A 21,990-nucleotide genomic window follows, 5' to 3' on the forward strand; every position below is an offset into this window, starting at 1 on the left:
CAGCGAACATGTCAGAACTTCTGTTGTGACAGTTTGTCAGGCTGTGTGTCAAGTTGTGAAGACCGGAACTCCATGTTTTTAGAGTCATTAAAGCAGCCAGAGCCTGGGGACAAATGTGCCTAGGTTGGGGCTGGGGGAGGGGAGTCAAGAACTTAAGCAAGGTTTTTTTCATTTGCTGTGTGTCCCATGAAGAATGTGTGGACAGCTGGCCCTCACTTTCCTAGAAAGTGGAAGCCTAGGTTGGGAAAGTGTCTTAAGGGCTGTCAGGCTGCACAGCCCCATCTGAGTGAAAGAAATGACTTGTTTTGATGGAGAAGAACCAGGGCATCACAGGCACAAGGGACAAGAAGACACATCATAGCTCAGTACAATAGGTGAGGACGTTCTCCTAATTAGAAAACGCTGCCTAGGAATGACACTACTTACAAAGGAAATAAACGGATCTTGAAGACCCAGAATTGACCAATCGGACACAGAATGGTTAGCTAACAGAGGAAAATCTACAATAGCGAGGAGATTCCCTTGACTGGTCCCCTACCCAAGGCCTTTCCCAAGTTTACATTTCTTTGGGTATTAGGAACCCAGATGCTGAGCTGACAGTGTAACCTGTGACACAGATGCCTGCCTACCAGCATGAGTGAGGCCGTAGATTCAATTCCCAGCACAGCATAAAATTCAGTCAACAAGAACCGCAGACGCCGTGACTAAGCAGCGCCCCGTGTACAACGAGCAAAGGCACATGCTGGTGTGTGTGCACCATTAGTGTTAGGACCTGGTTATAAATGGACGTGCCTGAGATCATCTTTAAAGAGGACTTGGAATGTGCAGCCCACCACATTCCTTTTGTGTACTAGGGTATCACACCCAGCAAAACCTAGAAGTATAATTTGGATATTATGTATGTATTGACTTTTGAATCATGTGTACCTGCTATGTGGCTTACCCTGTGATCCAGTGTGAACGGAGGTGAAATGTAACCTTGAAATCAACAGCTGAGTTGCGTGGCGATGGAGTTGACTGATACGAATGTGTATGGTTCATTGAAGAGATCCCAAAGTGCCTCTCCCCATTGTGTGGTTTTGTGTGTCAACTTGACATAAGCTAGTTTCATGGGCTAGGCAGGAGCCTCAATTGAGGAAATGCCTCCATGAGACCCAGCTGTAAGGCATTTTCTCAATTAGTGATCAATGGGCTAGGGCCCAGCCCATGGTGGGTGGTGCCATCCCTGGGCCTGTGGTCCTGAATTCTGTAAGAAAGCAGGCTGAGCAAGCCAGGGGAGGCAAGCCAGTAGCAGCACCCTCCACAGCCTCTGTATCAGCTCCTGCCTCCAGGATCCTGCCCTGTTTGAGTTCCTGTCCTGACTTCCTTCAGTGGTGAACAGCAATGAGGAAATGCAGTCTGAACAAACCCTTTCCTCCCCAGCTTGCTTTATGGTCATGATGTTTTGTCAAGGCAATAGAACCCATAACTAAGACGATGTGTATTTATGTGTTGAGAATTTCTAAGCAGTAGTAAATGCATTTATTCACATAGCATTTATTATCAACTATGCCAAACAACAATCTATTCATAAGAACATAGCAGAGGAAGTATTTTAAAGGAGATGCCATTGCCGGGCAGTGGTGGCTCAGGCCTTTAATCATAGCACTCAGGAGGCATAGACAGACTGATCTCTGTGAGTTGGAGGCCAGCCTGGTCTATACAGCAAGTTCCAGGACAGGCTCCAAAGCTACACAGAGAAACCCTGGACATGCTTGATGGTCTTTGTGTCTCCAGATCCATGGCTACCAGCTGACACTCCTGTAACAACATTATGTGTACACATATTTTAAAACCAAACAGTTCTAAATTATTTTTTAAAGATTACTTGTATTTTTAATTATGCATTTGTGTGTTTGGAGCTGTGTTCCCATGAGTGAAGTACCATGGAGACCTGAAGAGTACTTTGGATTCCCGGGCAGTTATGAGCCACCCAATGGGGTGCTGGGAGCCAAACTCAGGTCTCTTGAATGATCAGTGTTGCTCTTAAGCATGACACTAACCTATGCCTCCTGCCCCAGCTCTAAATTCTTAAGTGCCAACTGTACCTTACTCCGTGGTTTAGAGTGAGTTCCTATGGCCCTCTCACAGGGCAGTGGTGAAAACCAAACTAGAAGATGCATACCTCATGTGGTTTGGTGGTAACTGACAACCGGATGGAATTCTGGAAATCACCTGGGAGATGGACCTCTGAGCTTGTCAGTGAGAGGTTAGCTTCGTGGTGAGCAGCAGCAGGCTGTGTCTTCTGGTTGTAGGTGTGATGTGACCAACTGTATCACACTCCTACTGTCTTGACTTCCTGCCTGCCATGAGACTATACATTGCTTTTGCCACCGTATTTCATCACAGCAACAGGAAAAGAAACTAAGATGAAGGGTGACTGGTGTGTACCTGGTGTTTCACACATGTTAGTTTCGTTTCTCACTTAGAATCCCAAATCTCTTTTCTTTTAAGGACTGTGGACCCTTTGGTGATTGACAATGACACAGTGAACCTAAGGCCTGCCAGCAAAGCCATCTTCTCACATCTTGAGTCTGATCAGTACCTCCCGTCATCACCAACCATGGCTAAGAGTGCAGAGGTCAAACTGGCCATATTTGGGAGAGCAGGCGTGGGCAAGTCAGGTGAGCTCCTTCTTGTGGCATTTATAGGATCTGTGAGTTTGTCACGGCTTTGGGAATGGGGTAGGTAAGTAGCCCTGCTGTCCTCCCTCTGTGTCTACAAGTCTTATTTTTCACAATCAGCTCAGGAATTCTTCTACTTACTTATGACAAAGTAAATTTGCCGATAAAGTACAAGGCACTGAATAGGTCATAGACAGCATCCAAAGAAGTCAAATTGTGGAAATTTCATAAAATATCTGTTCTTTCCTCATTATGGAAGACCTCAAGGGGTCAGTTATATGTCTCGTCTATTTGTATACTCTCAACAAAATGGTCCAAGGTCAAGCAGATGTCAGGGCCCCAGTAAGTGCTTGTTGAATGAATCTATCTTTGTCGGTGACAGAATTGTTTTCTTGCCCAGTCTTCTATTGAGGAAGAAGGACACTTGAAATTAGGCGTGCAAACTTCCAAGCCAGAGGGCTATGGCCAGGCCTCCAGAGCGAATTTAAATTAGCAATTCTGATTAAGATCAATAATTGAGAACCCTCTTTTATTTGTGGTGCTAAGAGAATGTTCAGAGCTCTCTTTTATTTGGTAGTGCTAAGGGGGTGAAAGCCAGGACCCTGTACATGTTAGGGCATCACTCTATCCCTGAACAACAGCTCCAGCCCTGGGTTCCTTGAGACAGTCTCATAAAAGAGACCAAAAATCATCACTTACTTCCAATGCTTAAAATTAAGCATCTGCTAAAGGAGATGTTCCCCCACTGCCCAGACAGACACCTGCCCAGAAATAAACGGGCTAATCCCCACACAGGTAATCTAGATGCTCTTAAAGAAACACACACACACACACACACACACACACACACACACACACACACACGCCTTCCTTCTAGTTCTGTGGCCGGCCTCCTTCTAGCCATCTTCCTGGCTGTCTCAGCAGCTATCTGCCCTGCTGTTAAGTCTTGTCTCTGTTGGGTTTTTCTCGGCTCTTTTTCTGCCACCTTGCTTCTCCTCCACTGTTCTTGCCTCTGGCAGAATCCAAACAAGGGAAACAGCAGGCCAGGACTGAAGATGCCCAAGCTCCTCCCCTTTAATCTCCTTTGGTTTCCCAATGGCGTGAGAACCTCAGTCTGTAGCTGGTAGAAGGAACTGGAGAATGAGGAAATTGCCCCAGGGAGTGTCTCTGGTGGAAGGAATGGTGTACGTGGGATGGAGAGAAAGAGAAAGGTGCTCTGGGAGCGGGGTGGGGTGGGGGTGGGGAGTGGGGGGCTTGGGAAGATTGTGTTGTTAACAGTGGCTTCAGTTTGTGTGACTGAGGGGTTTGGACATCCATTTTCCTCCCTCCCTCCCCCTCCCTCCCTCCCTCCCTCCCGCCCTTCCTTCCTTCCTTCTTTCCTTTCTTCCTTCCTCTTCGTACCTCCAATAGGAGAATAAGAGGAAGAGTTCTTCCAAGCCTTCCTGCATGGTTTGAAAAGCTGAACATAGGGCTGGCAACATGGCTGGAGGGTAGGAGGGCTTGCTGCTCAAGCATGGGACACCTGAGCTGAATCTCCAGCACCAGCGTAAAGAGCTGGGCGTGGCTAGCACATGCCCTGCCTTAGCTATAGGTGATGGAATAGGATTGCCTGGGCTTGCTGGCAGCCAGCCTCGCTCCAGGCTCCATGAGCCTTTCTCGGGGAAATTAGACAGTGAGAAAGCAGAACACCTAAGGCCTTGCTGCTGCTTCTGCACACGCCACACCCCACACATCCCCGCACGGCCTGCACACACACCGCTCCCCCAAACACGCCACACCCCACATATCCCCGCACCGCCTGCACTCACACCGCTCCCCCAAACACGCCACACCCCACAATCCCAGCACGGCCTGCACACACACTGCTCCCCCAAACACGCCACACCCCTCACATCCCCGCACGGCCCACACATCCCCGCACGGCCCACACATCCCAGCACGGCCTGCACACACTGCTCCCCCAAATAAATACACATTTTAGTTTCCAAGATAATACAGGCATGAGATGCAGCCTCAGGGAAGAAGTGCCCGGTTTGTGAATTCAGCCCCTCAGAGTGAACCGGACCCCCCCCCCCCCATCCAGCCGGACTCACTCACTACCTGAGATTCCTTTGTGGATCTCCAAACTACTTTCCATTATTGTAGCACCTGGACCCATCGTCCCCTCCCTGAGCCACCTACCATCTGGGCATTGTGTTCCCATCTTATCTTTTTGCTCATTCGCTGTTTAAACATGTTGACCTGCTGCTGTAGCCATTCCACAGAAACTGCTCTGCTGCTGAGCTCACTAGACATCAGTCTCCAAGAAAGTGATTTAACAAACCTATCATCCTTTTAAGATTCTTTCAGTGACTCTTTGTGACCTCTCTTCCCCAAGGTTCCTTCCCAGTGGGTTGGGGCATTGCCCTACCTTCTGGCTTTCTGGGTTCTTCTGTTGACTCTAACTAGCTGTGCTCTGCCTGGCTCTGACCTTGGGTCTTCTGGGGGTCTGGATGATAACTAAGACCCCAGACTGTTCCTGTTTCCCATGGGTGATTCTCCATGTCCCGGGAGAAGATGGTGCCCGCTCTAGGGGAACAAGTTTGGATAATCTGAGCTTTTTTATTTTTCATTTTGAAAGCAGAGGCTGAAACTGCTCGTGAAGGTCCTTACCAGATGTGTATCTTGATTGTGAGTAAATAAATCTTTTCGGATCCACTTCTGTGTCCTCACTGCAGATATGTTCCTCACTGTTCTCACACAACATTGTAGGGTGTGTGTGTGTGTGTGTGTGTGTGTGTGTGTGTGTGTGTGTGTGTGTGTGTGAGAGAGAGAGAGAGAGAGAGAGAGAGAGAGAGAGAGAGAGAGAGAGAGAATTTGTGGAGATCAGAGTATTTGTGGGACATAGTTCTCTCCTAAAGGAGACGTTGAAGAGGGGAGTTGAACTCAGGATGTCAAGTACCCATTGCCTTTGAGTCATCCTGCTGGCCCAGTCTCATCCACTTTTGTTTCTTCCTGTTGCAGTGAAAATGACAAGGACAGACAACCTGTCTTTAACATAACTCTGTAGGCAGACTAAGTGTTCTTATTTCAACATCTGAATGCTTCCTTGAGACCTGAACCACGCCCCTCATTGAGAAGGCAGCATAGTCTAGATGGAGGCCTGGGAGACAATTCTGAACTTTTCCACAGCTGGGTGGAAACAACCACAGACTGATCTATCAGTTTTGAAAATACAGTGTAGCAATACTGAGCTCATGTTTACTCTCCTTTCTTAAACTGTCCCTACCTGATTTCTGCCTGGTCATGGTACCATATAGCTACCCTCCAGCCTAAAAGACTGATTGCATTTGTCTTGTAAGTAATCTTAGCTTACTCTCCTCTCTCCCTCCCCCTCTTCTCTCTCTGTCTGTCTCTCTCACACACACTCTCCCTCTCTCCCTCTCTATCTCTGTATGTGTGCCCACGTACACTCTTGTACATATGTGTACATGCATGTAGAAGTAAGAGGTCAACCTCAGAAATCTTGTTTTTTGAGACAGTTTCTCTTGTTGGCCAGGAGTTTGTTATTTGGCTAGGTAACTAGCCAGTTGGCCCTAGGAATATGCCTGTTGCTAACTCCCCAATGCTGGGATTACACCAGCATGCCATGGGTTTTGAGTTTGGAATCCGGGGTCTTCTTCCTTTGCAAACCAGGACTTCATCAGCTGAGCCATTTTCCCAGGCCAACTTTTCCTTGTTTAAATCTGTAAGAAATCATACATACTGCAGTGTCCTCCAGTCATGACTTACTCAGGTAAGCCTGCAGAGCCTAGCTTGATCCTCCCCTGAGTCCACACAATCGAATCTTTCTCCAGGTGACTGGAGTACCTCCCAGGGAGCCAGCCTTAGAGACTGAGCATCTCTGATTTGACTTGGTCTGAATTGTTTCAGGGGCTTCAGGCTCACTTCACCCCTGTGCTTTCTCACCCACTCCCTGATGTCTTGGTACCCAGGGTCTGTAAACCACGTTGTCTCTGTCTCTGTACTGTTTGGGATTTATATCATTCTGAGTCTTGAGCTCTGGGCATGTGCTATGATGTTCGACTTCTAAGTCCCCCCTGTATTTGCTCTGCGAACTTGGCAATGTGAGGCAAGCCATCCCTCAATTCTTTAAGCTACGGGAAACACAGTGTAGTGTCTATGTCCATCTCTGTGATCAAAACTGAGCCATTACATGCAAGTGTTTTAGTGCAGACATGACACACAGCAGGTGTGTGTGTGCTATCTCATATTATTAGGATGTTTCATGTATGCTTTTGATTTCTAAGTTCCATGGTGAATAAATTATATCTAAAGTAAATGTATATTCTACTGGGTATTTTGTTTTATCGCTGAAAACCAAAAGTCTAGAGTAAGGTAAAACTATGTCCTTACTCAGCAATACCAACACACACACACACACACACACACACACACACACACACACACACACACACGCACACAGAGAGGGATGGGGAGAAACAGACAGAGAGACAGAGAAAGATGAGAGAGAGAGAGAGAGAGAGAGAGAGAGAGAGAGAGAGAGAGAGAGTTCTCTTTTATGAGTCCAAGACCTGGTTCATGTCAATTACAGCTTGGCCACTGATGGTTATAATCCTACTTAATAGCTTTATATTAAACCATGGGAAAATAATTAGAAATATGAAGTTTCACCAGTATATCAACAGTCTTGCATTTGAAAGTGGAAGACTTTCTAGTCCCAAGTGATAGACAAGTTTTGGGTTTAAAAAAGAATTGAACAGAACTTCCCAATTGACAGGTTGACCATGGAAGCGTCAGCAAGGGCACAGTAGACCAATAACAGAAGTGAGGATTGCGTGTATGACCCGTATGTGACAGCATGCTCGTGGCCTAGCGGGGGACACAGACTCTTCACCCAGTCTAGCTTCACCATGCAGGCTTGTCTTCATGTGAGCTTGCTGGCTGAGGGACAGCATGCTGAGCACAGTGGGGGTGTGACAAAGTATAGGCTATGGTTTCCCAGCCTTTCCAGTCTTCTGCCCCAGCAGGGTAAACATTTCCCTTCACTAGCCAATGGTAGACCATGAGTAATGTGGCTTGCACACTTCCCTCCTGAGTGTCTCAGTTTATATTTTGACAGGTTTCAAGTAATTAAGCAAAAAGACATGCCAAACCCCGAAAGACACCAGACATACACTTTATTAAATTCTTCCTAGATGTATTCAGATTTTAGTAAGTGTGGGAAGGGTTGATTAAAAAAAAAAAAGCTGGAAATTTAAATTTGGTTTCACAGTTGACACTTTTGTTTCAGAACTGAGACATTCTGTGCCATCACAAAATGTATTTCTTGAAAGGGCCAGGCTAGTTGATTGAGTTATGTATACTTTAACTCAAAAGGCAACTGATGCACTCATCCGTGCAAGCTTAAATTCAGATTTCTGAGCCATAAACTGGCTGCCAAATCAAAACAGCTTGTGATATTTTTGTCCCTTGGCACGAGGGTATTTTTCTCCTTAGTCTTGTCTGCCACTTTTTACTTTAATGGAACAGCAACACATTTTTTTTTTCTTTTCTTCTCTTTTCTTTTGGATATAGGGTCTCTTGTAGTCAAGGTTGGCTTCAAATCCATTGTCTAGCAGAGGATGGATGCCTTTGAACTCCTGATCCTCCTGCCTCTGACTCTCAAGTGCTGGAATGGAAAGTGTGTGCCACCAGGCCCAGTTCTATGTGCAGTGAGTGTTAGGAATGAAACCCAGGACTTGATGTGAGCTAAGCAGGGATTCTGCCAAGTGAGTCACATACCCCATCTCAACGATTTCGGGTTTTAGATGGGATCTTTTGCTATACACACTAAACTCTTTTAAAATATGTGTGCACATATGACCAGAATTTACTTGTGAGTCTAGGTGCAATCAGGTCAGTCTCCTTCCGCTTCTGAGAAGGTTTTGATGGCCTAAGTGGCTATCCCATGCTGATTCTTGGTCTTTTAGACTTTTTGTTGTGTAGGGTGCTTCTTGAACAACATTGTCAAGGCACTTGACAAAAAGAGAGAAAGATGTAGGGGACTGGATGGCTTGTTAGCCTCTCATAATCTTTTTATTCTTTTCGTATTTCATATTTTATAAGAATATGCATGCAGATTCATAGTAAAATAAGGTCTAGCTATGTTTGTACTGCCCAGGAAAATTTAACAAGTTGATTTTGGGCTGCAGTTTCACCATGGAGGCATCGGACCCTCTATATCTTGACTTGTGAGTCCCCTAATGTGGATGCTAAGAGCTGAACTCTCTGCAAGAGAGTATGCTATCTTAATCACTGAGCTGTGCCTTCAGCCCTCCACCTTAGGTTTTGAAACAGGGTCTCTCACTCACTTTGGAGATCAAGAAGACTGGTTGGCCTGTGAAGTGCCTAGGATCCTCCTGTCTCTGCCCTTGGCCCCCAGGGCAGGGATTACAGGTGTTTGCTACCACACTTGAGTTTTTAATCTGAATACTAAAGATTCTAACTCTGGCCCTCGTGCTTATGGAACAAGCACTGTGAGCCATGGTCACAGCCCTTATCCCCTCAAATAGTCATCATTCCTTTGTGGTGAGAACATGTAAAATGGCCCTTCAGACATTCTGAGTTATATGTAATTAACTTATTAATGAGTTAGTAATAAAGTCACCATGTTAGTAATAAAATATTGAAGTCACCGTGGTGGGCAATATGCCACCAGAACTTGTGTCTCCCGAATAAATCAAACTTGGTGCCTTTTGATCAGCACCTCCTCTTTTCCTAGCCACACCCCTGTCCTGACCCCCAGTAAATGCCATTGCTTCTGTTCTGAGTATGTGCTTGGCTCTTTTATATTTTCCATGAAGATTGGTTGGTATGGCCTTTGCCCTTCTGTGGCTGGTATTGGTCTTTGCATAAAGTCCTCTGGCTGGCAAGGTTGTTGGAAGGACAGGATTCCTTGACACTTGTCAGGCTGCAAAGCATTCTGTTACGTAAATAAACCCTCTTTTCTTTAGTTGACCATTGATGGTTAGTTAGTTTGATTATTTAATATCCTGGTAATTGAGAATAATGCTGTAATGAATTTGGGATTGCAGGCACAGATTATATCATTTTAGTGATAATTTTCTAACAAACATTAGTCAGAGTAAAGAAAAGGGTAGATTAGATTTCCTTTTTCCTGTGTAAGAACTTGTAAGGTGTGTGTGTGTCTGCGAGCGCGCATGCTTATACATACATGTGTATATTTCCTTTCTTTTGCTTTGTTTTTGTTCTTGTTTTGACATGGGATCCCTTTACATGGCCCCAGCTGTCCTGGAACTCACTATGTAAACCAGATTGGCCTTGAACTCACAGAGATCCTCTTGCCTTTAGAAGAACGGCTTTTAAAAGATTGCCTCCAGACGTCTGAGTGGGACTAGAAAAACTGCCTCCTGAGCTGTCAGAGAGGCCTGTCTCTTCCTACATCCACACAGACAAAAGAGCAGGAGAACGAAAATGCATCTTTGTTTTACCCATCTGAATGGCACCCAAAGGACATTTTCAAGTCCCAAGACTCACTTACACATGGGTATAAAGCCAGAGTTCTGTATAAGTTCAAGTAGTGCTTGGCTAGTCTTGCACGCCCAAGCAAGGGAAGAGAATGAGTTTCTTCTCTCTTTGCTGTGACTTAAAAACCTGACCAGAAGCCATTTAAGGAAGGGCCAGCTTCTTCTGGCACCCAGGTCCAGGAGCTGCAGCTCCTTCCAGCCAGGGTGGTGTGGCAGCAGGAGCTGCAGCTGCAGGGCTCTGACAGGAGCTAGGGCAGGACCATGAGACCTGGGGCCTCCCTCCTCCAGTGAGGCTCTCCTACTGCTTCTACAACCTTCCAAACCAGCACACATGCTGGTGATCAAATGCTCAGACACAGGAGCCTGTGGGGCAACAGAAAGACACTTAACCTGTAACAGGAAGAGGGGTAGGGAATGTGCCTCCAGAGTCCTGGGGGAAGAAAAGCAGCAACAGTTAAGTGGTGAGCCAGCAGCCAAGCGCTTTGTCTGCCTCAGCCATCAACTGCTAGCTAAACTTCCGTCTAAGAACTGTTGCAATATCACATGAAAACAGCGCGCTCTCTCTCTCTCTCTCTCTCTCTCTCTCTCTCTCTCTCTCTCTCTCTTTCTCTCTCTCTCTCTCTCTCTCAAATAATAAAGGCAAGAACATGAAGGGGGCAGAAAGATACATTCTTGGAAGAAACAATACAGGGAAATAAAGCCAAATTAAATCATGAACCCTTTTTAAAAGTCAAACGTGCATTTTCTGCTTCTAGTGATTCTATTGTGATATATAATTACATTCAGCCATCTTTTACTTTTAATTGCCATCTACTTTATTCATTGGAACACCATCTTGTCTCTGTAGTTAAGTGTCAGGCTTTTGTTGCTTCTCATTCAACTTGACCTTTTTTTTGTTTTATTTTTTATTTTTTTGCTGCTGCTGAGGGCTAACTTTTGAATCATCTCTTTTATTCTCTTGTTATTCTTGGTATCTCTCCAGCTTATGGGTTTGGGGAAATAAGCCAACTTTTCAAGGTGGTACCGGCCTTGAAGCCAAAATTCCAGGGCAAACGCATCGCTCTAGCCCCAGCTGCCTTTGAAAATTGATGTGGTTTCTGAAAAAAAGGAGCCGTAATTTCTTCCATCCCATTAAAAATAGGAGTGCAACATTGCAGAAGCAAGGCAATCTGAAGTAGGTGATTGCCGCATACATAAACGGATATGCAAAGCTGGTGTGCGTATCCATGAGCTGCAAATAGAGAGCCTGGCGGTCATGCAGCTTGCTGGTGCTACAGCTAGCTAGCCCGGAACCCCAGTTTAGGACTTTGCAAAGCTCTTGCGGATTGCTTTCATTTGGCCCCATCTAACTCTTCTCCACATCCTCTCAAACATTTTCTTACGAAAAGAAATGATCATCAGAGTTTCACAATACGATCTTCATGAAAGCTAATGTTTCATTTTAGGAGGACTTTCCCAGTGAATAAGTGGTGTGTGCCAATGATTCCTGGGGATGCCAGGTATGTTGTCAATCATTTGGAGTGCAGACCTTCCAGTAATGGGATGAAGACCACCCACTAGCAAGGTCCCCTCCTTTCCTCCAAGTGCCCGAGTGAGTGCAGAGTGGATGTTTGACATCTGTGTAGCGGTCTGGATCAGCACAACTTTGTGCTGCATGACTGCACTTGCTGTTCGCGGCTTTGGGATCAGAGATTTCAGCCTCTGCTCATGGCATCGCACAGAGCGTGCTATTACCCTCTTCCATTTGGCAGTCCTTCACAAATAGTCCTTTCTTTCCTAGTCTAGTGACAGTCACTTCATTCACTCCCCAGAGAGCATGACTTTTGGGTCACAGCCTGCTGACCTGCTCAGCCTGGTTTCTCTGAAGTCACAGGTCTAGGATGGATTGTAGCCCTTAGAGAAGTTTGCTTGGTTTGCCCCAAACAAACGAGAGTGAGACAGTTTTGCCTTCTAGATACACACTCTGCTAAGACATCCTAAGGTCACAGCTGATCTTGGGGTAGATGTGACGGTGGCTTATGGGGACTTCACTGCAAATGAAGGCTTTGGGTTTGCTGTGTGTGGTTTTGGTTTTTAATGTATACCCTTGCTGAGCTAAATATTCCCTAAGCAGGGTGTGTGCCTTTAACCCAGGTGGAGAAGTTTATTTTCACCCTCCTAACTGTTGTTTTGCCAGATTTAGTTGGTTCTTCTGTCTGTCAGGAGACCTTTGATCTGAATATGTGTCGGCCCTCCCAATTTTCTATCATCTGTATGTATGTTTGTTTGGGAATATTACAGGCCCGTGTGTGTGTGTGTGTGTGTGTGTGTGTGTGTGTGTGTGTGTGTGTGTGTAAAGGCCAGAGGAAATCTCAGGTATCATTACTCCCATGCCACCTACCTTTCTTTTAAAACAGGGACTCTCACTGGTCTGGAACTTGCCAAGCAGGGTCTGCCAACGGGCCAGCCAGCCCCAGGGATCTGCCTGTCTCCTCTGTAATCCCACTGGTGGGGTTGCAAGCTCATACCACTATGCCTAGGTTCTAGGCGCTGACCCCTAGATCTTTGTTGATTGACCAAGCTATCTCCCCAGCAGTCATCAGACTTCCTACTTTGATATTACTTGACTTACTGAAATGATGAGAATTCCTAATGATATTAGGCCATTGCACATCTACACAGTTTTTATTTATTTGTAAAAAAAAAAAAAAAGAAAGTTTATAGATCTTTGACTCTGTAGACAGATATTAGCACCATGTCACATTATTTCCACATCTTTTAAATAACTTCTGGTTGGGAGTTAGTTATAGCATTAAAAAGTGAGCTGTGTAGGAACCTTACATTGCTAAGTCCTCGTTTATTATTGTCCTCAACCTCTCTTGTCTCTGCAACACATGCTTTTCTCAGGAGTCAAGGTCCACTGCTGTATAAAGTGCCCACATGGCCCAATGAGATGAGTCCCAATATCTCTTCTAGCTAAAAAGCCAATTTTCAGGGAGCCATGTATGTGTATGTCTATATAAAAACAACCCAAACTTGCTTGATTGAATGAAATTGATGCTGCAAACCAGAGCTGAGTATGGGCTAGAATGTTCTTTTCTAATTTACAAGCTATCGTTATGAAATCAACCCACAACTCAGAACCACCTGGAGGGGTTAGGTCAGTGGGTTTCCAGAAACCTCTGCCAGACCCTTGATTTACTAGGGGGGTGGACTCAGAGAATTCAAAGTTGTAGTAGTTTGCTACAAGGCTGATTCTCTAAGTACCTCATTCTGGTTTGGGAAACATGGTGCTGCTTGTTCATGTTTAATTTCCGTTTAGAGAAGAGAATTTCAACTTAAAAACAAAAATAATAAACCTGTGGGCATTAACCAGCTGCATTGAGTGGCAGACAGGCAACATGGTAGGACATATGACAGCACTGTAGAGAGAGCAGCCCAAGGAGTCAAGAAGAACCCTGTGAAGGAGAGCAAATGTAGCGCTTTTCTCCTGCTCCCACAAAGCAGGACTCTCTCTCACATGGTAGGAGAGCAAGGATGGCTTTCTTTCCGAGAAATGCACACCTCAATTACTCTGATATGAGGAATTTTGACTTTTAGAAAATGAGTTACTTGGCAGTAGTGGGGACAGATGGAGCTATCATGTAGTGTGTCTAGAAGTCAACCAAGTGGGTCAACTATGACACAGGTTAAGCACCCCTAATCCAAAAACCCAAAGCTGGAAGTGCTCTGAAATTTGAAATGTTCTGAGTGCCCACATAAAGCTCAAACAGTCTCCAGTGTCAAGATAAAAGGTTCTCACCTGATAGTCGGTGTAAACATTCCAATAGCAAAAACCACCTATAACGTCTGAAACACTTCTGGGGAACGCATTTCAGATAAGGGACGGTCAGCTTGTCCCAAGTTTTCCACAAAGATCACACAGGAATCGAACCCAGAACTTGGATCTTAACACCACATTGCATAGTTAAGTCTCAGAGAGAGCCAGACTAACAAAGGATAGCTAGAGAGTTAAAGCAGGATTTTACGTTGCTCTTTGGTAAATGGTGTTTATAATACTTATTAAAAGTGATGTCAAAAGAACTGCCTACATTTTAGGGGCATGAGTAACATATTTTCTTCAATGATGCATTTCCTGTCTCCTTAAAAATACTTTTAAATATTTCTTTCTATTTTCTATCATGGGGCAGTAATTTAAGAGGGAGAGACAAAAATAAAAGAATTTTCAAAAATTGTGAATATTTGTCTGAAAAGTCACTGATTTCTTTTTGCATCGAGAGCTCTATAAATTATAACTGAAACAAACAACAATACAACAAAGCTTTGTACTCACTTGGCTACAGGTAGTGGGATGATTTGAAGGGTGACTCAGCTACATACGGTAATAGAATACAGATTGTTTGCTACAGTGCCGAGAAGTCATCCCATTACAATATTTAATGTCTTACCTTTTTTTTAAAAAACTTTGTTTTCTTGTTTTGTAGTTTTTTTGGATTTGAGGCTCACTACTTAGACCTGGCTGGCCTGGAACTTGCCATGCAGACTAAATGTGCATCAGTCCTCCTGCTTTGGTACTTGCTGAGATTACAGGCTAAAATATTTTGTGACTTGTCCATGTATATTTGAGACAGGGACTCATTGAGGTTGGACTGGCATTGAACTCACTGTTCATTCTAGGATGACCTTAAACTCTCGATCCTCTTGTATCCACCTTCAGAATTTCCCAATTACTCCGGCAGTGCCACTGTCTCCAGTTGTATGCAGTGGTAGGGTTTGAACCCAGATCTTTGTGCATGCTAGACAAACACTCTACAAACTGAGCTACGTCTCTAGCCCAATGATAGCCTATTTCTTTCTTCTTTCCTTCTATTAATCACAACACATTACTGACACGGATCCTGTGTCAACTGTTTGACCTGTTATACCACAAAGCTAATCTTGAAATGATTTATTCTTAATGCAGTTCATTCTCAGGTCCCATTTGAAGAGATAATTGGGAAGGAATGGGGAGTATCTTGAATAAAGGATAGAGCTTTGGAATTTTTGAAACATGAACTCCAATAGACAGATTGCTAATAACAACAACAACAAAATTGTGTTAGGCCAGCAAGATGGCTCAGAAGGTAAGGGTGGTTGATGCTAAAACTGATAAGTTCTAGCCCCAGAATTTGTGCAGTAGAAAGAGAGGACAGATGACTACAAGTTGTTCTCTGACCGTCACATTTTCACTGTGACACAGAACAAATAAATTATTAACCTTTCTTTAAGGAGATTTCAGCTCCAGGAATGTATGTGTGTACACTCACTGCTGGGATCCTTTGGGTCACGAATGCTAAGGATGGAATTGAGGAAAAGAGTGCTGGGAGGCTTTAGGGAAAGGCTAAGTCCCAAATCCCATCATCCCTTTTCTACAGCTGAGCTGACTCTGGTTCAGGTGAGTGGGTGGCTAGGGCTTCCGCTTGCTTACAGCAGGTCCACAGCACCACCAGCTGGGAGCCTGTGCTAAAACACTGGAGCCTGTGAGGACATTTCGCACAACCTGAGAATCCTGAGCCAGGCTCAAACAGAGTCTACCAAAATGTGTTTTTACTTTGTTTGAAAATTGCTCGAGGAAATGGGAACCCAGAACAAAGGAAGCTGCAATTAAACTAAGAGATCTTAGAGCCTTATTTTTTTAACATTCAGCTCTGTTTTAAAAATAGTTTTTTCTGTTCCAAATCCCACCTATGATTTCATGCTAAAACCTCTTATTTGGCTTTGGAGGCTGCACAGTAAGTGTGTGGCTAGGGAAGGAAGATGGAAATTATATATATATATATATATATATATATATATATATATATATGGAAAAGCAGAACTTTAGTGTGCAAAAATGTGAAGCTTGTTAAATATTCTCACTGGAAACAAAAGAAAGCATATGCTGAAATTTGACTCTAAAGAGCCCCAGAAGCAAAAGTAGGCGTCTCTTCAAAAACACGAGAGACCATCCTTTCAATATTAAGGAAAATATGTAGTCATATCAAAGATTTTAAAATTATGTTCAACATCAGAGAAGGAGATTCCATTCCCTCACTGAGGTGGGAGATGGTCTTGTGAGCTGGGGGAGGGGAGGGGGTGAGCTGGGGGAAGCAAGCCTCACCTGGGGAAAGTGCCAGTGGATTCCAATAGCTGATAATCGGGAGCCTATCAGATAGCTAGCTAGAGATCTTCTATCTGCCGTGAAAAATGCATGGTTAATTATTGCTGGAGCCTTGGAGTCAATATGTACTTTAAAAAATTGTCATGATTCTTATAAATACCTAGGATCACTGTTTTTATTGATATTAATATTTTATTCTACAATGTAATATTCAAAGTTATGTGGACATTTAATGAAAATTTGACATGCAGATCCTTGATGGCAAAGTGGAAACTTTACTACTTTGGGGACCCTTCCCCACTCCCCCGTAACATGGAAAGAAAATTTTCTTCACTGAGATGACATAAGCTATTGTGAATGGATTTTAAAAAAAACTTCAAGTCTCATGAAGCAAGGGTTTTAAAATTGTATCTTTTAAAAGATTTATCTTATTTTTATTTGTGTGCCTGTGTGTATGGCATGCGTGTGCATGGGTGCCCATCCAAGCCAGAGCTGCCCATCAGTTCCCCTGGGGCTGGAGTTGGCTATGAACTGCCCACTATGGGTGGTAGCTTCTCTGCAAGAGGCTGAGCAATCTCTCCAACCCCTTCACAATTAAATTTGTGCAACTAGTATTCCCATTGTTTTCAGTATATAAGTACACGGTTTCTGTCTTCTTTGATCATCTGTAAAGATACCCAACATACCAGATACCATTGTCTTTGTTCAATCAAGTTCATTGACAGACCTGTGAACATAGCTTGAAGTTAAAACACCATTGCCATAAGCTGTAATTTGAATAGTTCCACTTTTAAACATTTTTATTATGATGATAAAATTTTCCTTTTTACTGAAGGAAAGGAATTGTTAAGAAATGGCACGTTTATTTTTACACTAGGATGCTTGGCTATGGAGACATGCTGATGCAGACCAGTAGAATTAAAGCCCAACTCCTCAGGTACAAGTTCAACTAGCTCCTAAGTTAAATTCACCACTTTTCAGCACTCCAGTGTTTGGAGGCTGGAGGCATGGCCCAGAGAATGGGCCATCATGACACTTGATAGCAAACTTGACAAGATGAATTCAATCCCCAGAACCCACATGGTAGAAGGAGATAACCAACTCCTGAAAACTGTACTCTGTACTACAGACAGACAGACAGACAGACAGACAGACAGACAGACAGACACATAGATACACAGACACACAGGTGCCCCCTCCCATGCACACACAGGAGCAAGAACACACACACACACACACACACACACACACACACACACACACACACACACACACCAATTTTTTTCTTTAATCCCCAGTTTGTGATAAATGGATATGTCTAGTGTGTGTCTGTGTGATGGTTAAAGCTAAAGTTCCAGGTACTCCTAGCCAAGTAGTTTGTGAATTAGCATGCTTTCCACCTTGTAAACTAATAGAAGTTTTTAAGATACAAAGAAAGTCAATACTTAGTTTCACATTTTGTTTTGTTCCTCCATGCAAGGCAAATCCTGGCCTAGAGAATGGGGACGTAAGAAGAATGTGAAACTGCCTCTATCCTGGATCATGATAGCCTGATACAAACAAAACCAATGACAAGAACAAAAATTACTCATGAGCATTCAGTAAAAATGCCTGGGAGTGGCATCACACAATGGAAATATCTCATAAAATGTGTGTGCTATAGAACTCACAGTAACTCAATTGTCTCTCAACAGCCACACTGGGAAAAGATAAGATAAACGGCGTTGCTGCCCAGGGCCTCACATGTCTGATGTCATGAAGTAGATGCTGAAATTCTGTACATTTGAGCTGGTGACATTTTGGCCAGACTTGTGAATGAATATGTTGCCTTCCATGGCAAAGGGGGCTTTGCAGATGGGACTGAGGCTATGGATTCAGAGATTCGATTTTCCTAGGCGTGTCCAGGGGAGTTAATCCTAAAAGTCAAAAAATGAAGGACCCTTACAGACTGAGGTCAGAGGCCGGGCCAGGGCAAGCTGGGACTATGATGTAATGGACCTGGGAACATAGCAGTTTCAAAAGACTTTTTTGACTCTTGAAAGGGCCTCTGACAGTCAGATGTTTTGAACAACTTCCCCAGATGTTTTGAACAACTTCCCCAATGCATGACTCTAGTAAATGACAAGGAGGGAACCCAAGTGAGGTGTGCAGCTCACATGTCAGATCTTTGTAGTTTAGGTCCATCTCCCGATACCTTATGGCAACAAAGCTCAACTCAGACACTCTGCACCGCAAGTGTCTCCCAGTTGTCTCCCCTCAACCTGCTTATTAGTTGTGAGGTTCTCATTGGACTCCCAAAGAGCCTGATCCTATGATACCCAATCATTACGATAAGGCTATAGCCCAATAGCCAGACTGGGATCTAAATCCTGGTCTCACTGCAGCTCTGGAATGTGAGTTACAGAGGTGGATAAGTGTGCAAAAGCTGACCTGGTCAGTGATTGTCTTGTTGAAGTACACAATAAATACCTAGAGAAGAAAAGACTGCCTCAGATTGATACCGTGAATGTCCTGTAGAATAACCCATGGAAACAGTTTGGGGAAGGCAGCGCAGGCTGTTCTCATGCACATGAGTCCTGTGTGTCCGTGGTTGGCTGGACCTGTAGTCCTTGGGATGCTCGCATTCTGGAGTTATGGTTGTTGTGTGATCAGCACCTTCTCTTGTTCTTGGTCTTTCTCACCTCTCATTCCCACCAGGACTGTTTTGTTTCAGTGGCAACATTTAAGTAGGATTGTACACTGCTTATAAAATGTAAGCTCAGTTATGAATGCTTCAGAGTAACTTCCCTCTTCCATTATAACCGTGTATAGAAAATGAACTGCCAGCAGTAGCTTAGTAGGAATCGTCCCTCTTAGAGGTCTCTATAAATGAACGCTCTGCCCGGCGAGGTGACGTGGTCTTGCTTTTCGTATTAACTCCCGTGCTTTCCCTGGTGATTGCTCTGCACCGTCAACCCGGCTAGATGTAGAATCACAACGGAAAGACAATTTGGGGTGTCGGTGAGGTTTCTCAACATGGTTTAACTGAGGTGGATAGTCCCACCCTACTAAGGGTGGCAGCATCAAACAGGTTGTGGACCTGGACTGGAAGAAGGAAGCCAGCTGAGTGCCATCATCCATGTCTGTCTGCTCCCTGACTGTGGATGCGGTGTGACCAGGCACGTCCTGCTATTCCCATGATACGATGGACTGTACCCTCCAGCCACAAGCCAGCGTAATCCCTTTCTTCCTCAAGTTGCTTTTGTGAAGTATTTTGCCACAACAATGAGAAAAACAACTAAAATCCCACAGGTCAGCAAATGCTTTTCCCTGCTCCAGTGTTTGTGTTGATCCTCAGCATATTTTTGGTGCAAGATCTAGTTTTTCCAGCGTGGACCTAATTGACGGTGACATCAGGCTTTTAGATGCGAGCACAAGTGACGGTAGGAAGCCCGAGCTTGAGGTTGCTTGTATTTGAGGCTGCTTTGTCGCTAGGACAAAGTATGACTGAGACTTGGTATCATTTTTTGGCATGTTTATGCCAGTTTTTTAAATAAGCTAACAGTGTTAATTATGTCTGTTCAGGAAGCGAGGGTCATCTCTTCAGTCAGCAAAGCTTTGCCTGAACATGACAAAGGGCTCCATCTTCCTGTTCTCACGAATAAAAATATCCTGTCTATACTGTTTCACAAGACTGTACACTGTTTAGCCCTACATGCTCCTTACTGCTCCATCTTAGGACTAACCACAAATTCTAGTAAGAAACCATTGCCCAGTGAGGGCTCACACATGCTAACTTGTGTGGCAACACAGTCTTATTCTCCTGTTCTAAACGGGTTGGGGAGGAAGGTCTTTTGTCTCACACTCTTCAAGTGGCCAAAGATCACATAAGTATTTGGCTTTGGAGTGCTGGTAGAATAGCACACCCCATGGGTTCCGTGTCGGGTGTGCTAAATGGTTTGACAGCTCAGCTCCTTTCATATGCCTCTCCATCCATGTTGTGTACCACTTAGGAACGTGAAACAGGGACCATTGGTTGAGCTCTTATTGTTTGGGCACAGGCTGGACCTTGAAGCTGTCTGTTTTCTGGGGAGGAGAGTAGCACATTAACTATGTATTTATTGTGAATGATGCAACTTGGTGTCTCTACCAACCTTGGTTTTGTGCCATGCTGCTTTCCACCCACTTGCCCGATGTGGTTTTCATTTGACCTCCGTTCAATTCTAAACAAATGAATGCTAATGGCTTTGGGTAATTAATGAAACAAACTAGGAGAAACAAAACCAGTTAAGCTTGCTATGCTTTAAGGAGACCAGTGGAAAATTTCCATAGGTTACAGAAGGGGAGTACATCATCATTCACAGAGCTGTGTGAGGCCACCTACTTAGCAGGAAGAAGAATGAGTGGGCAGGAAAGAAAGATTAGTGGTGACCTTTCTCTGAGCTCCCACTCTGCTTCCTAAGCAAGCTGAGAAGTTGCCCTTGAGGGAGAGAGGAGTAGCCTTAGTCTGTTACAGCACGTTAGTGGTGTTGGACTTTACCCAAATCAACACTCCTAAAGGCTGCTGTGGAAATCTCAACACCCCTTACCCCACCTCTCCATGGCTAATTAGACTCTTCTCCAGTCAAGGTTATTTATTCATTAGTCGTGATTTGAGTGGTGTTCACGAAGACTCTTCGTCTCAAGACTTTGCAAACATTGATTTGACGAGCTCCTCAACTGTGGGGGTAGTAGGTGGGAACATTTTAAAGGATTTATGTTATTTTTCTTTATAAGTGTGCATAAGATTATGTGCACATGAGTGCAGGTGCCCACAAAGAGTAGAAGAGGGAGCTGAAGTTAAAGATGCTTGCAGACAACCTAATGTGTGTGTTAGTGAAAGGCCTAGGCTCTCCTGATAGAGCAGTGTGCGCTCTTTACCGCTGAGCTTTCTCTCCAGCCCTACGGGTTCAATCTTCCTACAGATTGTACACTGGGAGATAATTAATGTAGATATTAGCAACACAAAAGTCTCCACTTCTGAGGAGCCATGACTGAATCCTTAGTGTAAACTACTTTGTGACTGACGTTAGGCAAGCTGAAAATCAGTTTTACAGACACAGTGGACACCAGGGTGGTTATAAAAATGATGCCCAGAGGTTGCGAGGCAGAGGCCAGCCTTGTCTACACAGAGAGTTCCAGACTCTCTTTGAGTGAGAAAGAGAAAAGGGAGCATGTAACAAGTCTTCCTCTGTCCTGCCAGCCAGCTCCTGAATTGCTACACGGAGACTTAATATTTTTAATTGTGAAAGCTTGGCCTTACTTAGGCTTGTTTTTAACCAGCTCTTAGAGCTTAAACCAAACCACTTCTATTAATCTTCCACCATCCTGCTTCCTCCATGTCGCCCGTTGTTTCTCTTTCGTGCCAAGATTCATTTATACTTCTTGTTTCTCTGCCTCCTTGCTAGCTAGCTATTGGCTGTTCAGCTCCTTATTAAACCAGTCACAGCAATACATCTTCACACGGTGTATAAATACCCCACAACAGGAGTGGGGAGAGATGGCTACTCTTCTGGAGGACCTGGGCTCAGCTCTCAGCATCCAGGTCAGGCAGCAGCTGTGGGCAAGTTACTCCAGAGGATCCAGATCTCTACTCTGGGATTTGGACACCTACATTTATAAAAACAAAGGAAACCTGTTTTTAAAATATAATACCCAGGAA

At 44.3% G+C, this 21,990-nt stretch overlaps 1 protein-coding gene across 2 annotated transcripts in view; it reads left to right on the forward strand.

The window, feature by feature from the left end:
• The first annotated feature begins 2,602 nt into the window (after positions 1 to 2,602).
• Positions 2,603 to 21,990, forward strand: part of Rerg (RAS like estrogen regulated growth inhibitor) — a 97,527-nt gene continuing 78,139 nt past the window's right edge. For both annotated transcript variants that reach the window (XM_035448851.1, XM_035448852.1), the window contains exon 1: positions 2,603 to 2,663. In XM_035448851.1, coding sequence (XP_035304742.1) covers positions 2,603 to 2,663 — 61 coding nt within the window. The remainder of the gene's footprint in view (positions 2,664 to 21,990) is intronic.

The sequence above is a fragment of the Cricetulus griseus genome, chromosome 8, assembly GCF_003668045.3.
Source record: "Cricetulus griseus strain 17A/GY chromosome 8, alternate assembly CriGri-PICRH-1.0, whole genome shotgun sequence".
Classification (NCBI taxonomy): domain Eukaryota; kingdom Metazoa; phylum Chordata; class Mammalia; order Rodentia; family Cricetidae; genus Cricetulus; species Cricetulus griseus.